At 42.2% G+C, this 26,483-nt stretch overlaps 3 protein-coding genes and 1 pseudogene across 5 annotated transcripts; 3 read left to right on the top strand and 1 right to left on the bottom strand.

Moving 5' to 3' along the window:
* Positions 1 to 1,691: 1,691 nt before the first annotated feature.
* Positions 1,692 to 13,470, bottom strand: fech (ferrochelatase). 2 transcript variants are annotated; one of them, XM_063011504.1, is made up of 11 exons: positions 13,430 to 13,470; positions 9,827 to 9,944; positions 9,133 to 9,252; positions 8,889 to 9,037; positions 7,928 to 8,062; positions 6,625 to 6,731; positions 6,094 to 6,192; positions 5,613 to 5,720; positions 4,672 to 4,836; positions 3,451 to 3,510; positions 1,692 to 2,748 (listed from the first exon to the last, which is right to left on the bottom strand). In XM_063011504.1, the coding sequence occupies exons 3-11, from the start codon at positions 9,228 to 9,230 to the stop codon at positions 2,614 to 2,616; spliced, it is 1,056 nt and encodes a 351-aa protein (XP_062867574.1). In that variant the 5' UTR covers positions 9,231 to 9,252; positions 9,827 to 9,944; positions 13,430 to 13,470; the 3' UTR covers positions 1,692 to 2,613. The 2 variants fall into 2 exon arrangements, with proteins under 2 accessions (XP_062867574.1, XP_062867573.1); XM_063011503.1 differs by lacking the exon at positions 13,430 to 13,470 and adding an exon at positions 11,808 to 11,929.
* Positions 13,471 to 13,532: 62 nt separating this feature from the next.
* Positions 13,533 to 17,714, top strand: bxdc2 (brix domain containing 2). The gene is made up of 10 exons (XM_063011506.1): positions 13,533 to 13,671; positions 14,585 to 14,696; positions 14,948 to 14,991; positions 15,097 to 15,167; positions 16,016 to 16,065; positions 16,189 to 16,262; positions 16,376 to 16,426; positions 16,528 to 16,629; positions 16,851 to 16,979; positions 17,098 to 17,714. Exons 1-10 carry the CDS (start codon positions 13,546 to 13,548, stop codon positions 17,353 to 17,355), a joined length of 1,017 nt encoding a protein of 338 aa, XP_062867576.1. The 5' UTR covers positions 13,533 to 13,545; the 3' UTR covers positions 17,356 to 17,714.
* A 261-nt stretch (positions 17,715 to 17,975) lies between these two features.
* Positions 17,976 to 18,094, top strand: LOC134330985 (5S ribosomal RNA; annotated as a pseudogene).
* Positions 18,095 to 19,089: 995 nt separating this feature from the next.
* nup54 (nucleoporin 54) lies at positions 19,090 to 26,289 on the top strand. Of its 2 annotated transcripts, XM_063011776.1 has the most exons (14): positions 19,117 to 19,171; positions 20,522 to 20,626; positions 21,122 to 21,199; positions 22,008 to 22,088; positions 22,263 to 22,409; positions 23,387 to 23,607; positions 23,696 to 23,883; positions 24,162 to 24,358; positions 24,478 to 24,532; positions 24,714 to 24,807; positions 24,900 to 25,007; positions 25,394 to 25,513; positions 25,817 to 25,927; positions 26,052 to 26,289. In XM_063011776.1, exons 1-14 carry the CDS (start codon positions 19,132 to 19,134, stop codon positions 26,178 to 26,180), a joined length of 1,674 nt encoding a protein of 557 aa, XP_062867846.1. In that variant the 5' UTR covers positions 19,117 to 19,131; the 3' UTR covers positions 26,181 to 26,289. The 2 variants fall into 2 exon arrangements, with proteins under 2 accessions (XP_062867847.1, XP_062867846.1); XM_063011777.1 differs by lacking the exon at positions 20,522 to 20,626 and having other exon boundaries at positions 19,090 to 19,171.
* The last annotated feature ends 194 nt before the right edge of the window (positions 26,290 to 26,483 follow it).

Here is a 26,483-nt window from a genome sequence, read left to right as displayed (position 1 = left end):
CTGTTTTTAACACAAAGAGCATCGAGGGAGCGAAAACCCTGTAACCAGCTCTGTCTGTTCCAGTCCTCGACCCACTCGGTCTTGCGCGCCCCTTGAGAAAACGCTCACGCTTTCATTTTTCAATCCTCCCTCGGTTAGCACAGCGCCGCCCCCCTATTCTTCACTCGCTGTGTTTCTCTCACGCTGGAGAAATCAATCACTCCCCTCTCAATTAGAGGTCATGGTGCTCACAGAGCCGGTGTCCTCGCTTTTCAATTACCAGGAGGCTCCCGCTGGCCCCCAGAGCATCCCTCGCACACACACACACACACACACACACACACATACACACACTGAGCTGAAAAGTTATTGGGTCCTGGACAACCAATTTCTCTCGGCCTAATCAAAAGTAGCTCTGATACGCTACGGGGGAGACGGAGCGAGAGCCAGAGAGAAGCAGAATGACAAAAATGTACGATTCAGGCTGAAATTAATTTGTGCTTTCCTGCTCCATTATTGTCTAACAACAGATTTACTCCACAAAAAAAAGATGCAGTATTTATATAGTGGCATCAAAACCTTCAGCTTCAGACTGTACGGTTCAAATTTAATAAAGTTTTTATAATATAATAGAATTTACATCTTTTGTAAGTGTATGAGCTACAAACCCAATCAACACATGATCCTGCCATCTTATTAAACATGCCAACAATGTGAACGCTAGCTCTCACCATGATAACAGCCAATTTCTTTATGAGGTCGATTAGTATGGTATGAAGATTCTTTTCAGATGCAGGGACTGACAGTCTGGTTGGAAAGGCACAGTAATGATTAGGGATGTAACGATGCACTACAAGACAGTTAAAAATCGATTCACATGTGTAACGACTCAAATCAATATTCACTTCAAACAGCAGAGGGCGCTGGCGCTATTCACCTCGCCTGGTTGACGTCACTACAAAGTTGCCAGGTTCGGAATTTTCCAGCCAAATGTATTTATGTCAGGATACTTTCTTTATTTGTATTATTCATGTATTTATTTAATGTGGGATTCATTTCATTTCTTTTCATTCATTTTATTTGTTTTTTTTACACCAAAAGGGAAATGTGCAGCATTTAGGTGGGTATATTGTTGCTCACGCCTCCTCCGACCCACGTGCAGCCCTTAACGGAACCCTTTTCCACCCATGCACTCTGCACAGGCGCCTCTCTATCTGCTAATCAGGGTCCTTACACAGCATTTGAAGACCCCGCCCACATATTCCGGTCATTCCCTCCCTGCAGGCACTGCCAATTATGCCCGATAGATGGCGCCCAGCCGACCAGTGGCAACGAACGGAGGAGTTCAGAATCTCGGTGCTGGTGTGCTAGAGGAATGTCCATGTTGGTTTCAGACACGATGGTTTTCTTTGCACCCATAAATAAACTATTCCACACTGGCTCTACTATTATAAAATACCCTGTAACGACACAGTGAAAAGCAAAAGAATAATTCAGAGCTTTAAATTAGACAGAAACAACAACAACAATAATAATAATAATAAAAAAGCAGTCTGAATTAATAAAAATAACAGAGCCCTTATGAGAAACTCTGTAATCCAGGGTTTATTGGGTCAGAAACCACCCTGGGCACCCTGGGCACAAAAAGGAGGAAACACCCTGGACGGATGACCAAAGGAAGGCTTAAGGAACAAAACAAACCATACACTCAATCACCGTACTCACTGTTTATTAAACAAATCAAACCATTATTAAATAATAGCTGCACAAATTAGGCTTAATTAGATTTGAACTAACTTTAAATTAACTTTTATTGAATTATTGAATAATTGAATATGTCGTTAACACAATGTAAAGCACTTCATATGAGAACAAAAAGGCACGTTATGTTCGCAGTTCTGGCTTCTAGGTGGCGCTGCCAAGTTGGATGGGATCCCCAGAATACAAGGAAAACACGACGAGAGTCTTTGCTTAGTAAAACGAGCTGTTCTGCAGTAATTACACAGCATTTCAACAATGCAACAATGCATTTTAAGTCCTAAGTTTAATTCTGATGCTTCTAATTTATGTGATTTTTTTATAAACAAAAGGATGTAGCTAAGAATTAAGGAAAGATCAAAGCTACTCTAATCTTAAAATAAATGTTTTTAAATAGCTGATATAATTTCTACAATAATTCTTTTATAAAATAACATTGACCTATGCTACACCACTTTCTAAACAGACAAAGAAGAGTGAAATTCGTAAATATTTAGCTGGATATTCATCCATCCATTTTTATTTTATTAAATATTTTTTTTCCTTCTTGGTCAGAAGACGTTCTGGCTTTCACCGAGTGGACGCAGGCACTTTTAAACATTCCATGGAAGTAGAAAACAAGAACGAGCTCTGATCTCCTGACGCACTGAGTGCAAAATGCCGTGTAGAGTTCTGAATCGACTATTATTATTATTATCATTATTATCAACAGGACGTTACGATAACATGGAAGCCCCGCCCTGTCTCACGGGCTATTCGTTTCAGGTTCAGTTTATTTCATCATTTGTACTTTTTTTTATCGTTTTTATTCATTTATTCAGGTGAGTGATGAAGTCAGGATGAAGTTCAGGCACTAGAGGTGCGGTAGGTGAAAGGTCAGAGCTCCTGGTCGGCGAAAAAGGCCTTGGTCTGGCCGCAGGTGGGATTCATGCACAGGGGGCATCGCAGGGTGAGCTGTCGAGAACAGGGCTGGTTCGACCTCAGGTGGTCCTGGACCAGCTCAGCTAAGGCCTAGGAGAGAGAAAGAGAGAGAGAAAGAGAAAGAGAGAGAGAAAGAGAAAAAGAGAGAGAGAGAAGAGAGAGAGAGAGAAGAGAGAAGAGAGAGAGAGAGAGAGAGAGAGAGAGAGAGAGAGAGAGAGAGAGAGAGAGGGGGGAAATGTGAGAACATTTTGGACCAGGCTGCAGCCACAATTTTCTACCTGGACCAGCAAGTGAGCAACAAAGGAGAAAACGACAGGATGCATGATGGGTCCCAAAACTTGTCCATATAGCATAATTCTGAGCATCGTAAAAGCTAATCAAGCCAAACCCTAGCTATTCTAGCACTTAAACAGCACTGGAATCTCCCAATTTAGTCATAGCCAATTACTCTTTCTCTGCTGGAGACCCTGATGGTGTACGTGCTGATCTCCACGTTCCTCCACTTCTGTACAGGTACGTCAGGCTACTAACCACAGTTCCTTACACAGCCTCGAAGACCCCAAAGTCCAGTGTTTTCCCACCCAGCAGACTATAGGCCGAATTTGTCTGCTGCACTGTCTGCACTGACGATTGTGCCCACTGGGGGGGGGGGGGGGGGGGGGGGGAAGGCCTGTAGCAGGGCTGAGATTCGACAATGTACAATAAAGCCAATTCCCAGGTACCCACTTCACTGTGTGGCACCCACACCATCAGCTGTACCACCCTATAGATTCTATAGATTCATCACCTTACCTTGAAAAACAGAGGATTGCCATTGAGAGACTCCGCCCTTTTAATGTTCTCCACCCCGCACTAGAAAACACACACACACACACACACGATTATGTTCAGCCTCAGCATTATAGCATAAACCAACACAGCACACAAGCGTCAGCTTGAACACCATCAAACCCTTCTAAGCCCTTGATGTTTTTCTACCACCCCTTTATCCTGGTCAGTGTTGCGGCGGGTCCAATTTCACCAGAATCACACATCCAGACAGGAAGCAAGGGCCTCAGACAGCCCTCTCAGACACAGCCAATCATGTCTGTATGTAGATGCCCGACCGACTGATAGCAGCACTGTGGATTCGATCCCTGGATCCCAGCGGTAGTGGGCTAGCGTAATCTACCACCGTGCCACCCAGGCGCCTTTGGATATCTTGTTATATAGGTCAGATTTAGACTACGTCTTCTGTTTTTTATCCCGAAGCGGTTCTGACCGGAACCTTTTGACCCACCTGAGGTTGAACCCTGCATGTTTGGGGCTGCCGTGCCGGCAACGCCGTTCCTGCTGGATATGGACGACTGGACTTTACTCTACCACAGACTGTCATGAAGTCTGATGAATTCTAATCGCTTTCTTTGTGCTTTTCACTTGTTATGATTGTTGTTACAAATAATTTTATTTTATACATATGCTTTGTTTAATCTGATCGTAATTCATGGTGTCTTCCATGCTTGTGTTATTGGTGTAAACGTGACCCTGTGAGAGGTTTACGACACGCCTTGGTGTCACCCGTGTGACCCGCAGCGTTGGTGTGGTGAGCAGAGATAGACGGATCGACGGGTGGAGGGTGTGTTAGATCCACCCTGATAGATCTGTGTCTCAGTGTCCGGTGGCTCCAGATGGACCAGCCTAAAAAACACCCCCGCCACCCGCACCCCCTCACACACACACACACTTTATTTATTTATTTCTCCGTCTGTCTCTCTTTTTCTCCGTCTATCCGGATTAATCGATGAGTTTCGAGTGATCGGATCACAAGAGCTCAGCACTAATTACCGGTGTAAACGGGGTCAAACGCTTTTCTGAGATCCGATCGCTCAAACCAGCACCCTGACCGCGTCCAAAGACTTTGTGATCACCGGTGTTGCCAGGTTTACACTTTTCCCTCGAATAACTTTTGGATTTGGGCTGTAGTTGGCTGATTTTGAAGGGACTACGGTAGCGGATAAAATCAAACACACACACCTCCTCCCCGAGGATCTGCGAGTACTCGATATCGAGCTCGTGCAGAGTTTCGATGTGGTCACTGGTGAAGGCGATGGGCACCAGCAAGAGGTTCTTCTTGCCTCTCTGACACAAACCCTTAATCACCTCGTCTGTCTGTGGCCCCAACCACGGCATCGGGCCCACCTAAACACACACACACACAAGGAACACTTAGGAATAACGTTAGCATTAGTAATGAGTAAAGCTGCCAACCTGTTCTTTACAGCAGCACAAACGATGCATCAAAACAAAACAAAATAAACTTAATTAATGAAAATAGTGGCATCTGGTCTCACTGCGGCTTACAAGATGTTTCATAAAGCCTTCACAAGAGGGCATTCATGTACAAGTTTTTTGTGTATTTCGTGTTTGTGCCTTTTTTCCAGGACTAACTGGCAGACTTTTACAGACGGCCCTAATGTGAACAAAGGAACACACTACGCCCTCTGTATTCCTCCACCACTTGCGCCAGCTCCTTGGCCAGACAGCAGGAGTCGCTGTTGCACTGTTCCCTTTCTCATTGACATTACATTTCTTTCTACATTTGCAGCACAGAGTGACAGTTCAAGCAATTGATGGTTAAGGGTCCTGAACTGGGAACTGGGGCTTGAACTGGGAACCTCCTGATTACTAGTCCAATACTTTAACCAACTATGGGCAGTGGTAGCTTAGACAAGGTCAGCTAGGCTGATGGCACTGCAGGGACTTGAACCCAGGTCACTGTGGTCTACAGGTCCCTGGACTGGCATACTGGACTGCTGGGTCACTTGAGGGTCCAAGTTTGAGTTCTAATCTGCTTCCCTTGGACAGAAATTCCCAGTACGACCAGTAATTCGAACTGGATTTCACGTCTGCACACGACCCTTACTAATTAACAACAGTACACAATTAATTAAACATTAAATCTGATCTGTTCTTACCTTGGACTGCCAGACCAGGCGGTACGGGTTACAGTGGCCTAATCTGTCCATGACCCTCTGTACGGTAGCACCAACCTCCTGGGGGTACGGGTCTCCCCTGTTCACCACCTACACACGGTTAAAAACATGAGCATACGCCCCAGTCTCGAGAGAAGAAGCTCATAATCAGGTGTCCAAATACTTTTAGCCATCTAGTCATTTTAATTATTATTATTTTTCTCTGTGACCCATTTTTTTGGACCCAGGGCTTTTAAAAGTCAGCCTAGTTGGCAGACGTTTACAGACGTCCCGAACGTGTACAGAGGAACACACTACGCCCTCTGTAGTCCTCCACCGCTTGTGCCGGCTCCTTGGCCAGACAATTAAGGGTTAAGGGCTCTGCTCAGGGGTCCATCTAGTGCACTAACGCTGTATTTGCAGCAGTAAGAACAACTTTAATTTAAATTGTACGTTTTAAACCCTAGCAGGCTCGGCTACTCACAGACATGGGGAGCGAGTGAGCGGAGAACAGAATGACCACGTCGTCCCTCTTCTCAGGAGGAAACTTCTCCAGCTCCTTCAGCACGTGCTGAGCGAAACACTAGGAGGAGAAAAATTATAACATTAATAATCAGGAATAAAATCGAGCAGCACACGAGTACACAAGTGCTGAGATCTCGAGCTCATGGGTTCGAATCTCAGCTCTGCTATCAGCCGGCCGGGCGCCTAGGGAGAGGGACAAGGTCTGACACAGGGATCCTCGCCGCTGAGGCAGGTACGACCTCCATCCAGCCTTTTCTTCCTCAGACGTGGCCAAGGGTGCGTGTCCAGGGCCCGGCCCGTCCAGTGGCACCGCAGTGACCAGAGTCCAGCGGGCATTGAACCACTGCACCACCGAAGCACACAGAACTCATATCTATCTCATATCGTTTTCTGTGGATAAGGTACTGGACCAGTAATCAGAAGGTTGCCAGTTAAAGCCCCACCACAGCCTGAGCCAAACAAACAAGCAAACAACAACAATAAATCTCACCTCGATGAGCAGAGGGTGTGTTGGCCACCTATCAATCACACTCCAGCGCATCTTCGGCCTGAGTCCTTTGTTAGTGTAATATCTGTAGATGGCGTTCAGGCTGCTGCCTGCCTCACACACACACACACACACACACACACACACACACACACACACACACACACACACACACACACACACACACACAGAATATAAAGACTCATACACACACATTTTACTTTCTCAGCAACATAAATGACTTTGTTTTGTTCTGTTCAATAAGAAGTTGCAGTTTTGTACATATAACAATGTTTAAAATAAATTCTAAAGTAGTTTGGAAGCAAAACACGTGTAGGTGTGTGTCGGATTTTGGGTTGGGGGTACTGCAAAGAAAGTTTGGGAACCACTGAGGTGACTGGAATACAGATTTATATAAGATCTATATTTTCCAGTCCTAAGAGAAAATAAATCAGTAAAGGACAGAAGTGAAGGCAAATAAAGTCCAATATTTACACATTTGGGGTGGTAGTGTGTGTTGTACTGGTATTATTACTGCTTTATAAGGTTTATTAGGTGCAGCAAAGTTGTTGGGATTTTTAAACAGCTGTTTCAAAGCTAACCAAAAATATAAAGCCAACCACGTCCTGTGGTCAGAAAGTGTCCACTGATTAAAAAACACTTACATTCGACACGTATATCCAAAGCGACTTACAGTACTGTGACAGAATACAATCTTAGCAATTGAGGGTTAAGGGCCTTGTTTAAGGGCCCAACAGCAGCAACCTGGCAGTGGTGAGGCTTGAACCAGCAACCTTCTGGTTACTAGTCCAGTACCTTAACCACTAGGCTACGGCTTGCCCTCTACAAACTAAGGCTACGGCTTGCCCTCTACAAACTAAGGCTACGGCTTGCCCTCTACATGAATACATGTGTTCCTAATAAAAAGGCCAGTAGGTTTAAACAGTATTCAAAAATCCCAACAACACTGCTGCACCTGATACTGAGAACGTTCCATCACCTACATAATATCTGTTCATAACTATATGACCAAAGGGATTTAGACACCGAGCTTTTCTTAATGTCTTTATAGATCTTGCTTTGGGCACAGGGGTCATGCTGGAACAGGAATCAGGAAAGGGCCTTCCCTAAACTGTTGCTGCAAAGCCAGAAGCACATCATTTTCTTTTATATTATTGATTTATTACACCTGTTAGCACCTGATGTAGCTGAAACACATGAATTCAATCATTAGAAGGGGCGTCCCAATACAAAAATTCATTTCTGGCCAAACTGCTCAGTTGAAGCCGTGTGTGTGAGCGTGTACCTGTCGTCGAGCAGCTATACTGGGGATACTGGGTAAACGCTACAGCTCTCTCCACCCCGTCCTTCTCCATCTGCTCGATGGCCTCTTCGGTCATCGGGTTCACGTAGCGGAAGCCGATGTAGAACTTGTGCGGCGCTGCGGACCAGATAAACGAGCAGTGTAGAACATATTGTTTAACACAGGAGTCCACCATGTTTGTGTTTGTGAGTAAGTAAAAGGATTTGGGACTTTTATGTCCTTGCACTTCATCGACATTCTTCGAGCTAATTCAGCGAGCGCCCTCGTCCCCTTCCATCAGTTTTATCTCTAGGAGTGAATGGGTTGAACAGAGGGGCGTGGGAGCTACACCCAGCGTCTTATCACCACCTTCCTTATGGCATAAAGCATAACGTCCAGTCGCGCGGTCACCCGAGCCTCATAGTTTCTAAATGACTATTTGTACCATTTAAGGAAGACGATTATGAAACACCTACATCAGCATTGTGAGAAAGTCATGCCATCTTAACCTGATAACTAGTTGTGCAGCCAAACACTCCTGATAATTGGAGATCAGTCTGTGGAATTGCTTCTTTGCTCGATTGCTTTAATTCGGTCATATTAAAGGGTTTGTATGCATGAATAGGGAATTGGAAATGACTAAATTGGGAGTTAAATGGGAAAAAATTCAGAAAATAAATAAATAACACAGGGATTAAATAAGGGCCGATCAGAATCAGACATTGGTATGGAATGCAGGCAAAAAACCAGTCAGGTGATTTATTCGGATACCTTGATCGCCTGGAACAGGTGAGGTAGATTAGGACTAGAACTAAACCCTGACAGGTCAGTATTAGGGACTATTTTCCTGTGGGCGTGGTGCACGTTGGTATAGAACGGACCACAGCTCCATTAATCTCAGCTCAGCTGTCGTTATAAACATTTATAAACCTTTATTACAATACGTGTATTGGTCAGTGCTCACCACTGTCCGGACACATCTCATCCAGGAGCTTGACCATTCCCTCGCCCTGCATGGTGGTCCAGGCTTTAATGGGAGATCCTCCCCCGATCTTGCTGTACTGCTCCTGGATCTTCGGCGTGCGCCGCTTAGCTATGAACGGGCCCAGCTTACTGCCAAACACATCACACACTCATGATCATCATCATCATTACTACATTTATTCTGCTCGTTTATTGTGAGCACGATTATTTCTGCACGTTTTTACTTTTGCACAGGAAGCCGCATCAGATCCGTGTCCAGGAAAAGTCTGAGCAGGAAGTCATGAACGTCTTCCAGCTTCTCCGGCCCTCCCATGTTCAGCATGAGGATTCCAGTCTTGGGTTTTCTGCAACACACATATTTCAGTGGATTAAGCTCAGATTTATTAGGATTTGCAGCTTCTTAGGGAGTTTGGACAAACCAAAGCGATTATAGGCGTGTAATTACTCCCACTAAAGCTTATAATGCACTAGATTCTGGTGTGTGGCGGCTGTGGCGGCTGGTCTCTGCTGACCCGGTCCGGCCTAAGCTTGCAGGTCCCATGATATAACGTTCCATGTCTGGGATTACAATGCAAAAAGCTGGAGCACTTGAGTTCAAATCTCAGTGGTGCTACTGGCCTGACCAGGGGCCCGACAGACATTGATCAGTTTTCTCAGTTCTGACACAGAAATACTCGAAACATCCACATATATAAATATACATGACGAATAAAGACATTCTTCATCTGTGGCTGAATGTCAAAAGCTGTCGAAAGTATGTGGACACATGACCATGAAGTGATTGGCTATCCATGCAACAATAAATATGAACTGGATATGCACTGAAACTTTGCAATTGGTGATAAATTGATGTATTTACTTTACTTTAGTATGTTCTTCTTAACAGTTTGTGACAACTCTTTTTTTTTGTATTTGTACCTGTTTTCTTGTGCTTCAGGACTGGGGGAACTGGCTAAGGCCGCAGCACTCGCTTTTGATCGGCGTCTGAGGGAAGCACCGACACACCAACCGAAGCTGCCGCCTGTGGTCCTGGAGACTGAAATTTAAAAACCAAATGATTTGAGCGACAAGAGCAATAAAGTCTGGACTTAATCATCTGAGAATGGTTAAAGCTAACTGCAGAGTAACTAAATCTGACTGTGTGTGTGTGTGTGTGTGTGTGTGTGTGTGTGTGTGTGTGTGTGTGTGTGTGTGTGTGTTAAAGGAAAAGATGGTATATATAAAAGTCAGGTAGTCCATGTTTTTAGGGACGTCCCTGCTTGGTGTCCTCAGTTCCTAAACGTTTACAGAACAGCGTTAAAAGAAAAGCTGATGTAACACACTTGGTGGGGGTTCCTGTTGGGCCCCTGAGCCAGACCTTGAACCAAGAGGTGCCTGCACTGTATGTGTAAGATGCTTTAGATTAAAATTAAATGTAAATGTGCACTGAGAGGCAGTTGAAGTACTGGATTTGTGATCAAAAGGTTGCTGGTTCAAACCCACTACTACCAAATTGCTACTGTTATGTTTTTATACAAGACTCTTAAGCCATATAAACACCTGTCCCAACTTTTTTGGAATGTGCACAAGGCATTACATTACATAAGCATACACACACAGGGTTTAATGAAACATTCAGTATTTAGTACTGTGTTTATCCTAGATACAGGCCAAGATAGATTTGCAAATAAGTCTTAAATAAAAAATAATGTCTCTTATCATAAGAAAAGTCATTAATATAGATAGACACTGTGGCTTGAGTGGCTTTTTAAAAGAGCTACATTGCTGACCTTGAGGACTGGCTGTATAACGTTTTGCATGTTCTCCTTCTGACCACACCTCTCAGAGGCATTCACAAGGCACATCGGCTGCTCCAAACCTCTACCAGGTGTGAATAAGCAAGCGAACAGGTGAATCTGGAGTGCTGCCCCTATCCAAGGTGTGTTCCTACCTTGCACTGACCCAACCGCGACCCTGACCAGGATAAAGCAATTAGCGAGTGACCTAAAACGTTAAATATAGATCCAATGGCATGCAGAAGGTGGATTGGCTGCTCTAAATCTCTACCAAGTGTAAATAAGTAAGTGAACAGGTCAATCTGTGATGCCCACAGGTAAGGTGCTGCCCTTATCCAAGGTGTGTTCTTACCAAGGACAGGCCTAACCGCGACCCTGACCAGGATAAAGCGGTTAGTGGGCGACCTAAAACGTTAAATATACTGTACAGTAGATCCAAAATACACTATAAAACTCGTCCTTGTCAGTGCTTGTTTGTATTTGAGATGAACTGCAGTAACAGTGTTTGGACACTAGGCGGCAGGAGTGGATTATACAACTTCTGCACTGTTGTGTAACATCACTGCAAAATCGATGATTATTGATCATTTACAGCAGTGGGATCACCGAGCAGCACGAAAAGCACCAGGACCAAGAATAAACATGCAATGTGCAAACATACAAGCATGCAAAAACTAATAATAAAGCCTAAAACATGTTATACATGGTGCAGACAGAACATGTGGAGAATGAATGGTGGGTTTAATACATTAAAACTTCTGTGCATGGTGTTAGTTTCATTTTAACAGTTTGTCTGATATTAAACAGCACCATTGCATCAATAACAGGGGTGTTAAGGTGTTAAATGCACAAATATTCCATAAAAATAATAACAAAACAAGCAGGTGGATTCATTCAAACCAGCTTTAACTGACAGCCTGATGTCATGATTACATGATTTAACCTCAATACAGTTAAAATGCATGATTAGATTATTAGATTATTACATGAATACATGATTAGACTGTCACACACACACACACATGCATTATTAGATTATTAGATCACAGCTGTATGATTCCCTGCAGATGACTGTAAGTTTGAAACAGCTGGATGTCCTTCAGAACTAAACCCTTTTCTCTTACCCTGAATAAAGCGACACATTCCACCCAGCAGCGACATTCTCTCTATTAATCCGATTTCCAAACGTCCAGCAGTAGAAGTGAAGTGAAGTGAAGTGAAATAGTTTATCTGCTCGCTCAGGCTTCCACACAGCAGCAGTTATCAGGACGATCAGTGTGAATCCAGCCACACCCACACCAACACACATCAAGTGCGCTGGGACACATTTCAAAATAAAAGCCCGAGACCGACTCCAAACTCAGAATCGGGCTTTATTGGCCAAGTGTGCTCACACATACTAGGAATTAGTTTTCTTTATTTCGAAAAATACACAAACATTCATACCTGTAAACATCAGCATGTGCAGTTCACATTATGGCTTAAAAGGTGCAGTTTTTGTGCAATATAAAAGCTTTAGAAAAATAGAATGAACGTGAAATACCAGTGTATTGTATTGTTGTAATGTTGTAATAGACTTAAGCAAAATTAAATAAATATATATATATATATATATATATATAAACAATTAAAAGGACAGAACTATTAGCCTGTTGACGAGAATGACATACAAAACTTTGAATTTAATTTCAATTTATTTCACGTTAAAGGTTCCTGAGAGTTTATTACAGAGTTTTTTCTGAGACTCTCGTTGGGAGTGATGAGGATGGACAAAATTAGAAAGATTAGGTTTATTAGAGGAACAGCACAGGTAAAAAGATTTAGAGACAAAGTAACGGATAAGAGCTTTTATAACTGTCTATTATTTTACATATTACAGATCTATATTATATTTATTACCTACAAGTATTGTACAGTAATATTTACTTACTTAATATTTTTTTCTAGTGTACCTTGAGCTGCTGTAATGCTTGACTTTCCCTTTAGGATGAATAAATTGATCTATCTATCTATCTATCTGTCTGTCTGTCTGTCTGTCTGTCTGTCCCGTCCGTCCGTCCGTCTGTCTGTCTGTCTATCTATCTGTCTGTCTTACAGTACTGTGACAGTATACTGTCTAAGTAATTGAGAGTTAAGAGCCTTGGTCAAGGACCCAGCAGTGACAACCTGGCAGTGATGGGGCTTGAACCAGCAACCTTTTAATTACTAGTCCAGTACCCTAACCGCTAGGCTGTTTATCTATCTATCTATCTATCTATCTATCTATCTATCTATCTATCTATCTGTCTGTCTGTCTGTCTGTCTGTCTGTCTGCCTGTCTGTCTATATATCCATCTATAATACTATCTATCAGGGGCGTCGTAGTGGGGTGAAAAGTGGAACTGAGTTACCCCAAGCTACAAGGTCCTGGGTTCGATCCCCAGGTGGGGCTGTTTGGGTCGTTTCTGTGTGGAGTTTGCATGTTCTCCCCGTGTCTGTGTGGGTTTCCTCCGGGAGCTCCGGTTTTCTCCCACAGTCCAAAGACATGCAAGTGAGGTGAACTGGAGATACAAAATTGTCCACGACTGTGTTCGATATAACCTTGTGAACTGATGAACCTTGTGTAATGAGTGACTACCGTTCCTGTCATGAATGTAACCAAAAGTGTAAAACATGACGTTAAAATCCTAATAAACCAACAAATTCTGTCCATCCATCCATCCAGAGAGTGAATAAGTGAATAAGTGAATAATGAATGAATGAATACCTGCAGGTCGGTCAGTCAGCCACTAGGCGGCGCTGTAGCTTCATGTCTCCGCTGCAGCTTGTTTTGATGTCGGTGTTTCTACTTCCTCTTGGATTCACGTGTAGCGTTGTGGTAAGATGGCTGCTAAGAGAAAACGTGTTGGAGGAGGATCGGGGCTGAAGAAGAAAGTTAAATTTGTAGAAAAATCAGCAGCTGAACATGAAGCGACTAATGAGATCAAAGTGCCGGCTCCGGTTTCTATGGTAACAAGTTTAATGTTCAGCTTTATCTTATTGAGATCTGATCCATGCATCTGATTCTGATTTATTTGATTTTAATTCCATGTTTCAGTATAAATGAAATCAGTTCTAAATGTGTGTATAGAAGATTCATTCCATGTCCTGAGAGTTTCATGATTCCTGCAGCTGTTCTGTTTCTGTGGCTGATATTATTGGAACCACAGTAGAAATGTATTACATGTAATAAACCTACATCTAAAACATCTAACAGAATCGACTTATAATCGTAACTAAATACAATCCAAGATATAACGGATAATGGCCCTGCTCAGGGGTCCAGTGCCAGCCTGCCAGCAGTGGGACAAGAACCAGCAACCCTCTGATTATTAGTCCGGTACCTTAAACATGCAAGCTCTAGAACTTACACCACTTATACACAGACTTTACTTTATTATCTAATCTCCTAATTTGTTATTACCTATTATTATTATTTACTCCATATCTAATACTATTTATCTATCTATCTACATATGTCTGTTTATCTGTATGTATATGTATATCTGTCTATCTTTCTGTCTGTCTGTCTATAATACTATCTATCTTTAATATCTATCTATCTATAATATTTATCTATCTATTTATAATACTATCTATAATACTATCTATCTATAATAATATCTATCTATAATAATATCTATCTATCTATCTATCTATCTATCTATCTATCTATCTATCTATCTATCTGTCTATAACACTATCTATCTATCACATAATTACATTACAACTTTGTCTCTGAAACCTTTCGGAGGTTTTTAATTTCAACCAGCACGATAAAAGTCTAAATATTTTCATTCGGTATAAATGCATTTTCATTACATTTGTTTATTTTCATTATTTATTTCATTTATAAACATGTTTCTGATCTCTTGTGTTCCAGGGCAAGTGGAAAAACAAAGAACGAGTTCTGGTTTTCTCCTCCCGAGGCATCAACTTCAGAACACGGCATCTGATGCAGGACATCAAGACCATGATGCCTCACTCTAAAGCAGGTAGCTGTTAACGTCTAGATTCACACTGGTCATGTTGAGGTTTTGTTGTTGTTTGGGTATCCGGTCATTGCTTCGATAACCAAGTATTTCTATGGATGTGAAACTCATGGCCAGAAAAAATCTGGGTTATCAAATAGGATACAGCAAAGCGAACCACATCACATATTCATCATCAAGATGTTTCCACAGACATCTAGAAACATATTTTAGTTTCGCAGCTCTGCTATATTTCTTTACTTTTCCCTCTGCAGATACCAAGATGGACCGGAAAGACAAACTGTTTGTGGTGAACGAGGTAAGATATTTTTTTCCTTTCATTTCTTACCTTTTCTCTTCCTGTGTGGATTGATGTTACTTCATTGCTCCGGTTGATCGCCGACGTGACCGTGTCTCCGTTCAGGTGTGTGAAATCAAGAACTGTAACAAGTGCATCTTCTTCGAGGCGAAGAAGAAAAAGGATCTGTACATGTGGTGAGGCGATATTTTTGATTAGTCCTGAAGTTGGTGCATGAACACGAACATATCCAAAGAGCTGCAAGTGGGGATCGTTGGGGTCCAGAAACTAGTAGTGCAGAGTTTTTCGGCAGAGAATTCCTGGAACCGAAAAGGAATCACGTGGTACCTTTAGATTTAGGAAAAGCCATGCAGTTACACATGATGTACAAGCCAAAAGAGAAAAATAGCTCATCATAGCCCAATTCATGAATCTGTTTCTACAATGGATGTATTTTGCTCATCAGGTTTAATGGAGGTGAAAAAGTAGAAAAATAGCATATAATTGGTGGCAAAAGACACAATAAATAGTGGTGACGTCCACCACACAGTACAGTATAGTGCACTTTTAAAAAGTCTGCTTTTAAATTCATGATCCCACGTTTAGTGATTGTTTCCACTGCCAAGTGACCCCTACTTGTAACCAAGCGTGCTGTATGGATGCACACTGTTGATTGGCCAAACAACTGCCATTTGAGTGTAAAAATACAAGCGTCATATTTAAACCCCAACTGCAGTAGAGTTTATTTAAGCTTCATCATGAAAAACGGGGCCAGACGATAACAGCCTCAGCAGGACAACTATTGATTACATTTATGGTAGCGTATTTGCTCTTAGTGTCTGGTGTAGCATACCGTTACTGCCTCACCTCCAGCAAGCTCCTCTTACTTTCATAAGTACTCTTGTGCAATTGAAAACTATTGTATTGGACTGATGGTTACAGTGCAAATGAAAAGAGGTTGAAGAGAAGCCAGAGTTGAGATTAAAATCACACAATCATTTCAAAGCTTGATTCTGATCTTCCTTCACTTTTTTTATTTTTTCAGGGTTTCCAACGTTCCTCATGGTCCTTCAGCCAAGTTCCTGGTTCAGAATGGTGAGTCTGCACTGTATAATAAAATATAACGTCATAACTGAATGTCAAGTCCTTTTTTTTTTCTTAATGCTCTATTGTCTACATTTATTGTGCCAATCTTAATGACTGCTGTATGTTTTTCAGTACACACTCTTGCTGAGCTGAAAATGACGGGGAATTGCTTAAAAGGATCCAGACCTCTGCTTTCATTCGATCCTGTAGGGAAACAATTATCATTATTATTATTATTATTAATGTTGTTTTTATTATGTCATGCAGTTATAATGATCATGACAACACGACAACACATGTTTTTACTTTGATTCTGTAGAAATTCGACAAGGAACCTCATTATGCTCTGCTGAAAGAACTCTTCACTCAGGTACAGCACACTTCACATGCTTAATTATCCTATAACAAATATTAGTATTATTATTTATAATAATAGTGTTATTACTATTAATGTTATGTTGCTCTCTGCAGACTTTCTCGACCCCACAGTACCACCCTAAGAGCCAGCCGTTCGTGGATCACGTGTTTACCTTCACAATCGCAGACAACAGAATATGGTTTAGAAATTACCAGGTAACAAACATTTAACCTTTATAATCCTTATAAAATTCACAGACCTGTTGAGGGGTTTTAATTATTAGTATTTATTTATAACAGCATGAGGTTCTGTTTTAAAGCTTAACATTTTTACTTTTAAAAACAATTTTAACTTCGTCACACAGAAGTTTGTTGTGGATGCTTTAAATTCCTTATTTTTACTGATGCTGATCTGTGTGTGTGTGTGTGTGTTACAGATTATAGAAGAAGATGCTTCGTTGGTAGAAATTGGTCCACGCTTCGTCCTCAACGTGATCAAAATTTTCCAGGGCAGCTTTGGTGGCCCGACGCTTTATGAGAACCCTCATTACCAGTCACCCAACTTGGTAAGCAGTTCTTAAGGCATTGTTAGCAGTAGAGAAGGTATTTTGTAGGAAGGGGTTTTTCCAAAAGCAGTCTTTGTTTTGTACTAACTCGTGCATGTCTCCTTTTGTTTTTGTGCAGTGTCGGCGCATGGCACGATTAAACACGTCCGCCAAGCTGAAGGAGAGGCAGATGGTGAAGCAGATTCGGCTGGAGAAAAGAAACGAGACGAAGGAAGTCGTGAAGCAGGATGTGACGGACGATGTGTTCGTCACACCGGCGGAGGAGAAACCAGATCAGGTGGAGTATGAAGCTCCAGAGCCCAAATCCAGCAAGAGGAAGAAGAAGCTGTCTGATTTAAAGAAGAAGACTCTGCTGAAACGCAAAGGCCTGAGATAAAGAACTTGGAGGATTTCAGAACTTGTGCCTCAGCTTTAAAGGAAAACTCCCGTGTTTTTTCCAGCTATTGCCAATCCACTGTGTCTGTAGTGGTTTTTTACTAATCAGATGTGGATAGAAATTCAAAAGATACATAATAAAGTATTTCTTTTACAGAGGTTTCATATAAAATGACTTGTAATTGTGTTTTGCTGATTTAAAATGTTACGTTTTCATGAATCGTGTGTTATCTGAAGATCCACTGCTATTAAAGCCCATAGAGCATAATGAGCAGCTGTATTGTAATGGACATGTTCTGTATTGTAATATTTGTTGGATTTGTTACAATAAACCATCAATATAATTGATTTATTAATTTACCATGTTCTGTGTGTTGGATATTGGACTCAAAGTAAACATTAACAGCTTGTCCACTAGATTTTGTCATATTTTTAAAACACCAACAATAAAATTATGTAGTTGTTTTGCTGCGAATACAACTGGTGAGTTCCAGACAGTGGATGGAATAATAAAGAATAATGATAACCTCCAAACTCTTAAATCTTGGATGTGGTTAAATGTTCCAGCAGGAAAACAACATAAATTTGAGTTTTTAGCCCTGAAACTCAGGTTTGTGCTGGGCTTACGGCCGCACCACCTTGAGAACGCCTGATCTCGTCCGATCTCAGAAGCTAAGCAAGATTGGGCTCCGTCAGTACCTAGATGGGAGACCGCCAGGGAATACTGAGTGCCGTAAACCTAATTTTGACTTTCCCTCTGGGATTAATAAAGTGATCTATCTATCTATCTATCTAAAACCAACTTTACAACATGTAATTGATTTTAAAAGCTTACTGTATGTTATCATAAGCTGCTGATTGAGTTGGAAAGAGCAAAAGGACAAAGAGTGGGAGCCTAAAGTCTAAAACCACTATGAAATACTTATTTTTTAAGTAATTGTCTTGCAAAATCAGATAATCAGCATAACAAACAGCCTTCTGCTGGGTAGATCAAATTCTCATGCTAGAAAGAATCGAAAAGAATAAAGACACTGACATGGTCAATTTTACAAATGTTTCAAAGTTTTGTCACAACTGCTTGGTCACATTAATACCAAATACAAAGAGAAAAAGATCACGTAAAGTACAAAATATAAATAAATGCACAAGAAAATATAGAAAAATGTAAGAAATCTTTAAGTAAATGTGTCTACTTGTTCTCAGTGATACAAAATACTAAGAAATCCAGAAATGTGTGTATTTCTCAAAGATTTAGTTGGTCGTTATGCTAATTTAGCTATTTGTAATGATAAACACTGTATAAAATTAAAGAAATATGTTAAAGAAGTAGTAAATAAGTGAGTAGTCTCAGACTTTTGGCTCTTCACTGTAAAGCAAATATAAAGGAGTGTAAGCATATATATGACCCACCACAATGTGTCATGTTTTTTACAAAACCTACAACAAGTTTTAGTTTGTGTTGTACTTTGAGTTTTAAAAAGTGTGTTTTATTCATTTAGTTATTTAGTTTGTAAAAACAGTTGATGGAGTCACTGTAACCCATCTTCCTCTCAGGGTTCTATCAAAACATGTCTGTATGAAGCTAACCTATAAACATTTAAACCATGTAAACCAGCAAATTCTCAACACACGTTAATAAACACAATAGAATGAACTCGATTGAAAATGTGAAGGATTTATTTAGTATTTTGGAGCTGGATTTACAGGAAGGAGGAACCAAGTTTACTGGGCTGATCTGCGCCTGACTGGGACGCAGCAGTGAGACGGAACAGCAGACATGGCGTTCAGCTTCGGTGGCGGGACTTCGAACACTCCAAGTAAGTGTTTATACGTTTTATGGGCTTAATGAAGTACTTAAATTTAGGTTTAGTAGTGCGCAAAGACTTCATAGGAGATAAACACAATTTGTGAAAAGTATTTTGTAGTAGAAAGAGCGTATATAAAGATGAGTAGACATTTTGCTGTGTAGCATGCCTAATGCAAGCTAAAGGCTAACAGCTAATGAAATGAGTAACCAGGCAACACAGGGTTAGAAATAAATAAATTATTTTTTTTATTTTATAAATGTTATAATCCTGGCATTCTATCACCTTCATGTATTTGTTAAACTGTTATAGTTTGTACTCCTAAATTCCTAAAGATTTTTAAATCACTATATAGTAAACAGCATGATAAACTCGTATACACTGATGAGCCAAAACATTGTGACCAGCCATTTAATGTGCTGTCAAAATAGTCCTGGACCTCTGAAGGTCTCCTGTGGTATTTAGTTCCAGGTGGATCGTCCTAAAGTGCCTCCTGGTGCCCAGTCGTCCACAGAATCCAGCCTACCTTCTACCATTGCTCCAATGTCCAGTTTTGATGCCCTTTGCCCATTGTAGACCCTTTCAACATTGAACGGGGGTCAGCATGGGCATTTCGACTGGCCCGGGACTTCACAACACCATACACAGAAGTGTGTTTAGTCCAACATTCACCCCATTACAAGGATTAAAATGATCTCCAATTTGAGCAGCAGTAACTTTTCTGTCGGCCCATACCAGACCATACAGCTTTTCTCTGGCATCACTGAGTCTTGGCTGCCCAACACTCTGGACGTTGAGTGTCAATGCAGCTCATTATTACAAGATGTGGTTAAAAGCATGTGAGCATTCTTTGTCATTACTAAGTTCTGGTGTTGTAGCCACAATTGTCTTGCAACAGGTTGGGGAAAGCACTTTTGTGATTTAGTATGACCGTGCTCCTGTGCACAATGCAAGGTTCATAATAATAGTTGAGTTCGGTGTGGAGGAACTCCAGAGAGGGTGGATGTTTGCAAGCCAGGTCTTCTTGTCCTCATGAATGTACAACTTCACCATTCCACAATCTTCTGGATAGATATCTTGCTAAAGGAGTGGAGCCTGTTATAGGGGTATCTATGGTTTTGAAATCAGATGTATAACGAGCTCATCGTCAGGTGTCTGCAAACTTTTTAATTAAATTAAAATGCTGTTACTTTATAAATGTTAATAACCATTTACAAACAAACCAAGCTTTAAACCAACAACTTATTTAGAAATAATAGCAACACTGGCATGTAACAATCCAAGCAGTCCATTGTTTTGCTCACCCTGACATGTTTTAAGAGAAACCTCATCCTCATTCTGATGTCTTGTCTGTTGATAAAGGCTCATCCGGCTTTTCATTCGGTTCATTCGCTGCCAAAACTACAGCGTCCACACCTTTCGGCTTCGGTACCGCTACCACCACTACCGCTTCGTCTGGATTTGGTAGTAAGTTCATCTGCTCATCGTTTACATAACGGCTGCGTTGACCATTGCATAGCGCTAATCATGATCCATCCTCATGATGCTGAGATGTGTTCGTTTCTCTGAGAAACTCGTTCTTTCTCTCCAGTGCTGATTAAAGCTGCAGAAAGTCCTACATAATTCACCCTTTTTTTTCAGCAAAAGAAATCGAACCTTTTTGTTGTGTTACTTTTTCCATGAATAGTATTTAGTAGGTATTAGTTAAAAGGGGTTGTGATCAATGCATACTGCAAACAAACAATTAAGGTGCAGTGGTGGGTCTCTGAATTGCTGGGACGTCACCTACTATGACTGAACTCTAGAACTTTAGTAATTCCAATAGTTTTGGAATTGTATGTCCAACAAGCTCACGGTCGGGTTTCCACATCCTTCCACACCCATTTCCAGCCAAACAGTAAAAGGTGCCGCTATTTTTGAAGTGCCTTATCTGTGCTTAATAATCTGCTGTTATGGTTTCAGGTTTATCTGCGCCGGCTTTTGGCGGTGCCACAACGACTACTGCCTCCACTGGGTTTGGATTTGGTTCCACGACTACAGGTTTGTTTAATGATTGATCTATTATAACTAGAACTAGAAAAAGTGGTGATTAGTGAGGATTAAATTGCCAATTTTACGTCTCACAAAGCCAGCAGTAATCTCTAAGAACACAAAAATCACATCTAGGGAAAATATGTGCTATTTAAAGTGCTTATTTCCTTCGGGATTAATAAAGTATCTATCTATCTATTTAATTCTGAGTAGCTGCGGCTGCATGCTTTTTAAAACTCACCAGTGATAAACCCACCAGAACAGATTAACCGATACCACAAGCAGCAATCCTAAATCCCTTGACTAACTCTTCTCACCTATGTATTTCTCTCTTCTTTTTTTCTCCTCACGGCTTACGGCTTACCACACGGGCAGGATTCGGGGGTCCGGGGACTGTGAGCGCCACCACCGGGGGGTTGAATTTTGGGGGGTTCGGGTTAAACGCCAACCCTGCAGCAGTAAACTTTAACATGGGGGGCTTCGTGCCCCCTCCGACCACCGCCACGGTTTTCAATTTTGGAAATAGCATCGGTGGTGCAGGTAGATCGATCTGTCGCTCCATGAAACGTTTCACCTCATCGTCATCGGTGTGCCAGTGAATCATTGTAGTTTTTCTTTGCATATAAAACGTATATAAGATATTATTAGCAAATTATTGTTCTTTATCTTCTCATTCTCATCAACATTCTCATAACTCGTCCATACGTCTCATAAAACGTCTCATTTCGTTTCTTTTAGTTCCCATCCGCACCTGAACACATTAATGCTGTGTTAAGTTTATTACTGATTATTTACTGCTTTTTAACACCATGTACAGGCACATTTGGAGGATTTGGCACCACAACTACCTCGGCACCGGCTGGCAGCAGTTTCAGCTTCTCCAATCCCACCAACACAGGTGAACATCGCTCGATTCATTTATACTGAACCAGAATGACCAATTAGATTCATTTTAATGCTGCTTGTTCACCTCCAGATGGCGCAGTGGCTTCAAAGCAGCTGATTGTAATATAAACATGACAGACTTGCACCGTGTTTGTACTGACAGGAATTTTATTGTGTTTGTTGCCAGGTGGTGGGTTATTTGGAAACACTCAGAATAAAGGCTTTGGCTTCTCGGGCCTGGGAACAGGAACTGGCACCGGGACAGGATTCGGTTCCGCTCTAGGGGGAGGAGGCCTCGGCTTCGGAGGCTTCAGCTCTCAGCCCGCACAACAGGGTGAGGGTTTCAGGCTCGTTTTTACGTCCCACATCTGCCAGTGCAGGGCCAGTAAGCAGGGCCTTTAACCTTGGCTACGGATGAAACGCACATGTGTTTATGATGAATGTGAGCTACAAAAGGAAAAATGTGAAGGAGTTCACTGAGGTTTGTCTTTAGTGTGGTGCACTCGGTGTTCAGCAGACCGTTCCAAGTTTCTTAGTACCAACAGTTTTCCAGATTTCTTAGAAGTTTCGACGTCGTCAAATGCAGCGTTATAGTTTAAAGGCTATTTTTGGGGATCTTTTTGAAGTGCTTAGGTTGTGGGGCATGATTTGTGTGTGTGTGTTTACTAAAAATAAAACACTAAAGAAAGACTGAAGAGGAGAACTACCAAGAATAATATATTTATACTTAAAATTATGGATAGTTCTTGTGTCGCTTGTGCTCATTCTGCAGTAACCATGAGTCAATCAGCCAATCAGAGAGAGCGATTTGTGAAGGTGGTGGAAATAGAGAAGCCAATCACATCTAACGGCTCTCATCCAAAACTGTAGACGTTTTATCTTTTGGGTATATACCCATCCGGGGCGGCACGGTGGCTCGGTGGGTAGCACTGTCGCCTCACAGCAAGAAGGTCCTGGGTTCGATTCGCAGGTGGAGAAGTCTGAATGGAGTTTGCATGTTCTCCCCGTGGAGGTGAATTGGAGACACTGAATTGTCCATGACTGATGAATCTTATATAAGCAGTAACAACCTGTCCTGTCATGAATGTAACCAAAGTGTGTAAAACATGACGTTATAATCCTGATAAATAAATAAATATAACCATCCATGTCACATGTTACCAATTCACCTGCATATTTTGCCCCCTTCCACCTTTTTAAGTGTGTTGCCGGCATCAAATTCACTGAATTTTTATTCCACTTTACCACGCAGGGTTTGCTGAAGATTCCTAACTAAATCCTGCACTGCTAATCCTTATTCTTTCGTTTCAGGAGGCCTGTTCGGGCAGCAGGCTCAAGCTCCGGCTCAGTGTAATCAACTCATCAACACCGCCAGCGCCCTCTCGGCTCCCACGCTGCTCAACGACGAGCGCGATGCCATCCTGGCCAGATGGAACCAGCTGCAGGCTTTCTGGGGAACCGGCAAGGGGTTTTTCAACAATAACATCCCTCCCGTAGAATTCACCCAAGAAAACCCGTTCTGCCGTTTCAAGGCGAGTCTGCGTGTAACGTGTAGCGTGTAGCATGTCTACCAAAAATAAACGCACCAGCATTTTCATTCTGTCTCTCTCGGATTCTCAGGCGGTGGGATTCAGCTGCGTCCCCAGCAGTAAGGACGAAGACGGACTGGTGGTGCTGGCTCTCGGCAGGAAGGAGGCAGACGTGCGCGCTCAGCAGCAGCATCTGGTGGACTCTCTGCACAAAATCCTCGGGTCGAATCCCACCCTGATGGTCAACGTGGAAGGAGTTAAAGCTATGCCTGATGACCAGTCAGTCTCCTCTTCCCTCTCATTCACCAGCATCAGCATTTTATACCTTTATATTTTAAATAGTCAACTACGAATCAATATTTACCTTTTCGTTATGACGGATTGTCACGACATTTCGAGCATTTTTAGACCACTGTGGTCACTAAGATAGTCGGACACGTGTCGTGAAGGAGGCGTGTGGTGTTCCAGGGCTCTCCTTGATCAGATCGAGTGTTGTGCAAGCTGCAGCAGATTCACAATCGAAAGGGAATATAACGTTTGGTGTTCGTTTTGTGCAGGACGGAGGTTATAATCTACCTGGTGGAGCGTTCGCCCAACGGCACGTCGAAGCGGGTTTCAGCCACCACTCTGTTTAACGTCATGGAGCATGCCAACATCAAGGCCCAGCTGCAGCAGCTCGGTGTGATCATGAGCGTCCCTCGTACAGCTCTGTCTCCCGCTCAGCTTAAACAGCTCCTGGAGAACTCTCCTGCCGGTGGGTGGTCCTGTTTTTCCTTCACAGGGTGGGAATCCCTATTCGAACCCGCCCCGTGTGGGTGAAAAGAAGTGGTCGGCTACTGCACACGTGTCTTACAGAGTTTCTTTTCTTCCCAGGAGTGGATCCTATCATATGGGAGCAGGCTAAAGAGGACAACCCAGACCCTGAAAAGTAGGTTTTAATTCATTTCTTCGGACCCAGTTATGTTTGTTATACTTATAACACAGGCTTCAATTTTCCTACATTCTCATCATGCAGTTGCTCGTCAACTAATGCTGGTCAGTTTGGCCACATGGTGTATTAAACAGACAGTAATTACTTTTAATAGCCGTTTATACATGTGTTTTTTCAGGCTGATCCCAGTTCCCATGGTTGGCTTTAAAGAGTTGCTGCGCAGGTTAAAGATTCAAGAGCAGATGACCAAACAGCACCAAACACGAGTGGACGTGAGTCTTTCTAGACGTTTCAGAATTTGTCTGCTGCTTAAACTAAAACATATCATAGCATTATTTTATGTACTGCATGTTTTGTTTTGCAGATAATCTCCACTGACATCAGCGAGCTCCAGAAGAACCAGGCAACCACTGAGGCCAAGATCGCTCAGTATAAGAGGAAGCTGATGGACCTGTCGCACAGAGTTCTACAGGTAACGGGCAACATGATGGACTTTTTATTCTTAATCGGTCCTGTTAACGTTTGATTCACTGACCACTCAAATGAGCCTGTAGCCCTGCTCGGCCTGTGTGGGTGTGGTACAAGTGGCAGAGGCCCTTGCTTCTACCTTCTACCTATAAAAACATATAGAATATCTTGGTCAGACTGGCTGCTCCAAGTTGCTGTGTAAGTAAAGGGGTGTGATGCTTCGCAAAAGGACTGGTGACCTCCTCCCCAGTGTGTATTTCCATAGGCTCCAAACCCAATGCAACCCTGATCAGGATAAAGAAGATACTGGAGATGACATGCACATGGAATTTTGTAGTATGAATTACTCAGCAAAATTTCAATAAAAGAAGTGTGTGTTTGTGTGTGTAGGTGTTGATAAGGCAGGAAATTCAGAGGAAGAGTGGATATGCCATCCAGGTGGATGAAGAACATCTCAGGGTGCAGTTGGACACTATTCAGTCGGAGCTTAACGCTCCCACACAGTTTAAGGTGGGTGAGAACGAAGAGGTCGATTCTAAACTTCAACTTATGAAAACTATATTGCTAATAACCCTTCCTAAATATTCAGTTCAGGTGTGTCAGCTACACCCACGTCTAACAGGTGTATGAAGTCAAATTAACCCAGCTCAACACCTTGCAGATGATTTATGTCAATTGCAGGCCAGGTATCTGTGCATGACCGGGAGAGTGGAGGCTGCTATAGCTGCCTGTGGTTCAGCAATTGGTTGTCCAACAAGCGTGTGGTCAGGTGTCCACATACTTTTGCACTGACGCATTATTATTCGTATGTAGGGTCGGCTAAATGAGCTGATGTCACAGATCCGGATGCAGAATCATTACGGTGCAGTGCGCCCTGAAGAACGATACATCGTGGACACGGACCTGCTCCGAGAGATCAAACAGGTGCGCGTTGTTTAGGGACTTGTGTAATTATATGAATATTTATGTATTTAAGCTATCGGATACATCGTCTTGGTGTACGTGCCCTGCTGCCTCTTTAAAAATCTCATGCTTGTCCTCCGTACAGCATCTGAAGCAGCAGCAGGAGGGTCTGAGCCACCTGATCGGTGTGATCAAAGACGACGTGGAGGACATCAAGATCATCGAGCAGGGCCTGCACGATAGCGTACACGTCCGAGCTGGTAAACTCAGCTGATGAGGACCGACGGACACACCCAGTAATTCTCCTGCTCCACATGCACACACGTTTACCATCATCACAGCCCTGTTTCTGCTTCTCCATCAATAAACACCCAGTCTCAAAACTGTAAGCGTTTTTATTAACGATGTAAATTGATCAGTTAATGTCAATTCCAGGTGATCATAACCCCAGTGATCTATGAGTTTCTGAGACACAATAAGTTAACGCTGAAGAAAACAAACAGAACTGTATTACTGTCTTTACTCTGTAGAGATTGTGTGTGTGTGTGTGTTTTAATCTCCATGTAAATATGAATTT

The sequence above is a fragment of the Trichomycterus rosablanca genome, chromosome 16, assembly GCF_030014385.1.
Source record: "Trichomycterus rosablanca isolate fTriRos1 chromosome 16, fTriRos1.hap1, whole genome shotgun sequence".
In the NCBI taxonomy this organism is placed as follows: Eukaryota; Metazoa; Chordata; class Actinopteri; order Siluriformes; family Trichomycteridae; genus Trichomycterus; species Trichomycterus rosablanca.
This window is presented reverse-complemented; position numbering and strand designations above follow the sequence as displayed.

Bases quoted from the DNA above. Each gene is read 5' to 3' on its own strand.
- nup54 (XM_063011776.1), top strand. From the start codon at position 19,132: ATGGCGTTCAGCTTCGGTGGCGGGACTTCGAACACTCCAA. The intron at 21,200-22,007 runs GTTTGTTTAATG...CACCATGTACAG, and splicing joins ATTTGGTTCCACGACTACAG to GCACATTTGGAGGATTTGGC. The intron at 23,608-23,695 runs GCGAGTCTGCGT...TCGGATTCTCAG, and splicing joins ACCCGTTCTGCCGTTTCAAG to GCGGTGGGATTCAGCTGCGT.
- bxdc2 (XM_063011506.1), top strand. From the start codon at position 13,546: ATGGCTGCTAAGAGAAAACGTGTTGGAGGAGGATCGGGGCTGAAGAAG. The intron at 16,263-16,375 runs GTAGGGAAACAA...TTGATTCTGTAG, and splicing joins CTCTGCTTTCATTCGATCCT to AAATTCGACAAGGAACCTCA. The intron at 16,980-17,097 runs GTAAGCAGTTCT...GTTTTTGTGCAG, and splicing joins ATTACCAGTCACCCAACTTG to TGTCGGCGCATGGCACGATT.
- fech (XM_063011503.1), bottom strand. From the start codon at position 11,844: ATGTCGCTGCTGGGTGGAATGTGTCGCTTTATTCAGG. The intron at 9,038-9,132 runs GTAAAAACGTGC...TGTGTTTGGCAG, and splicing joins ATGCGGCTTCCTGTGCAAAA to TAAGCTGGGCCCGTTCATAG. The intron at 3,511-4,671 runs GTGTGTGTGTTT...TGTGTTTTCTAG, and splicing joins CGCAGATCCTCGGGGAGGAG to TGCGGGGTGGAGAACATTAA.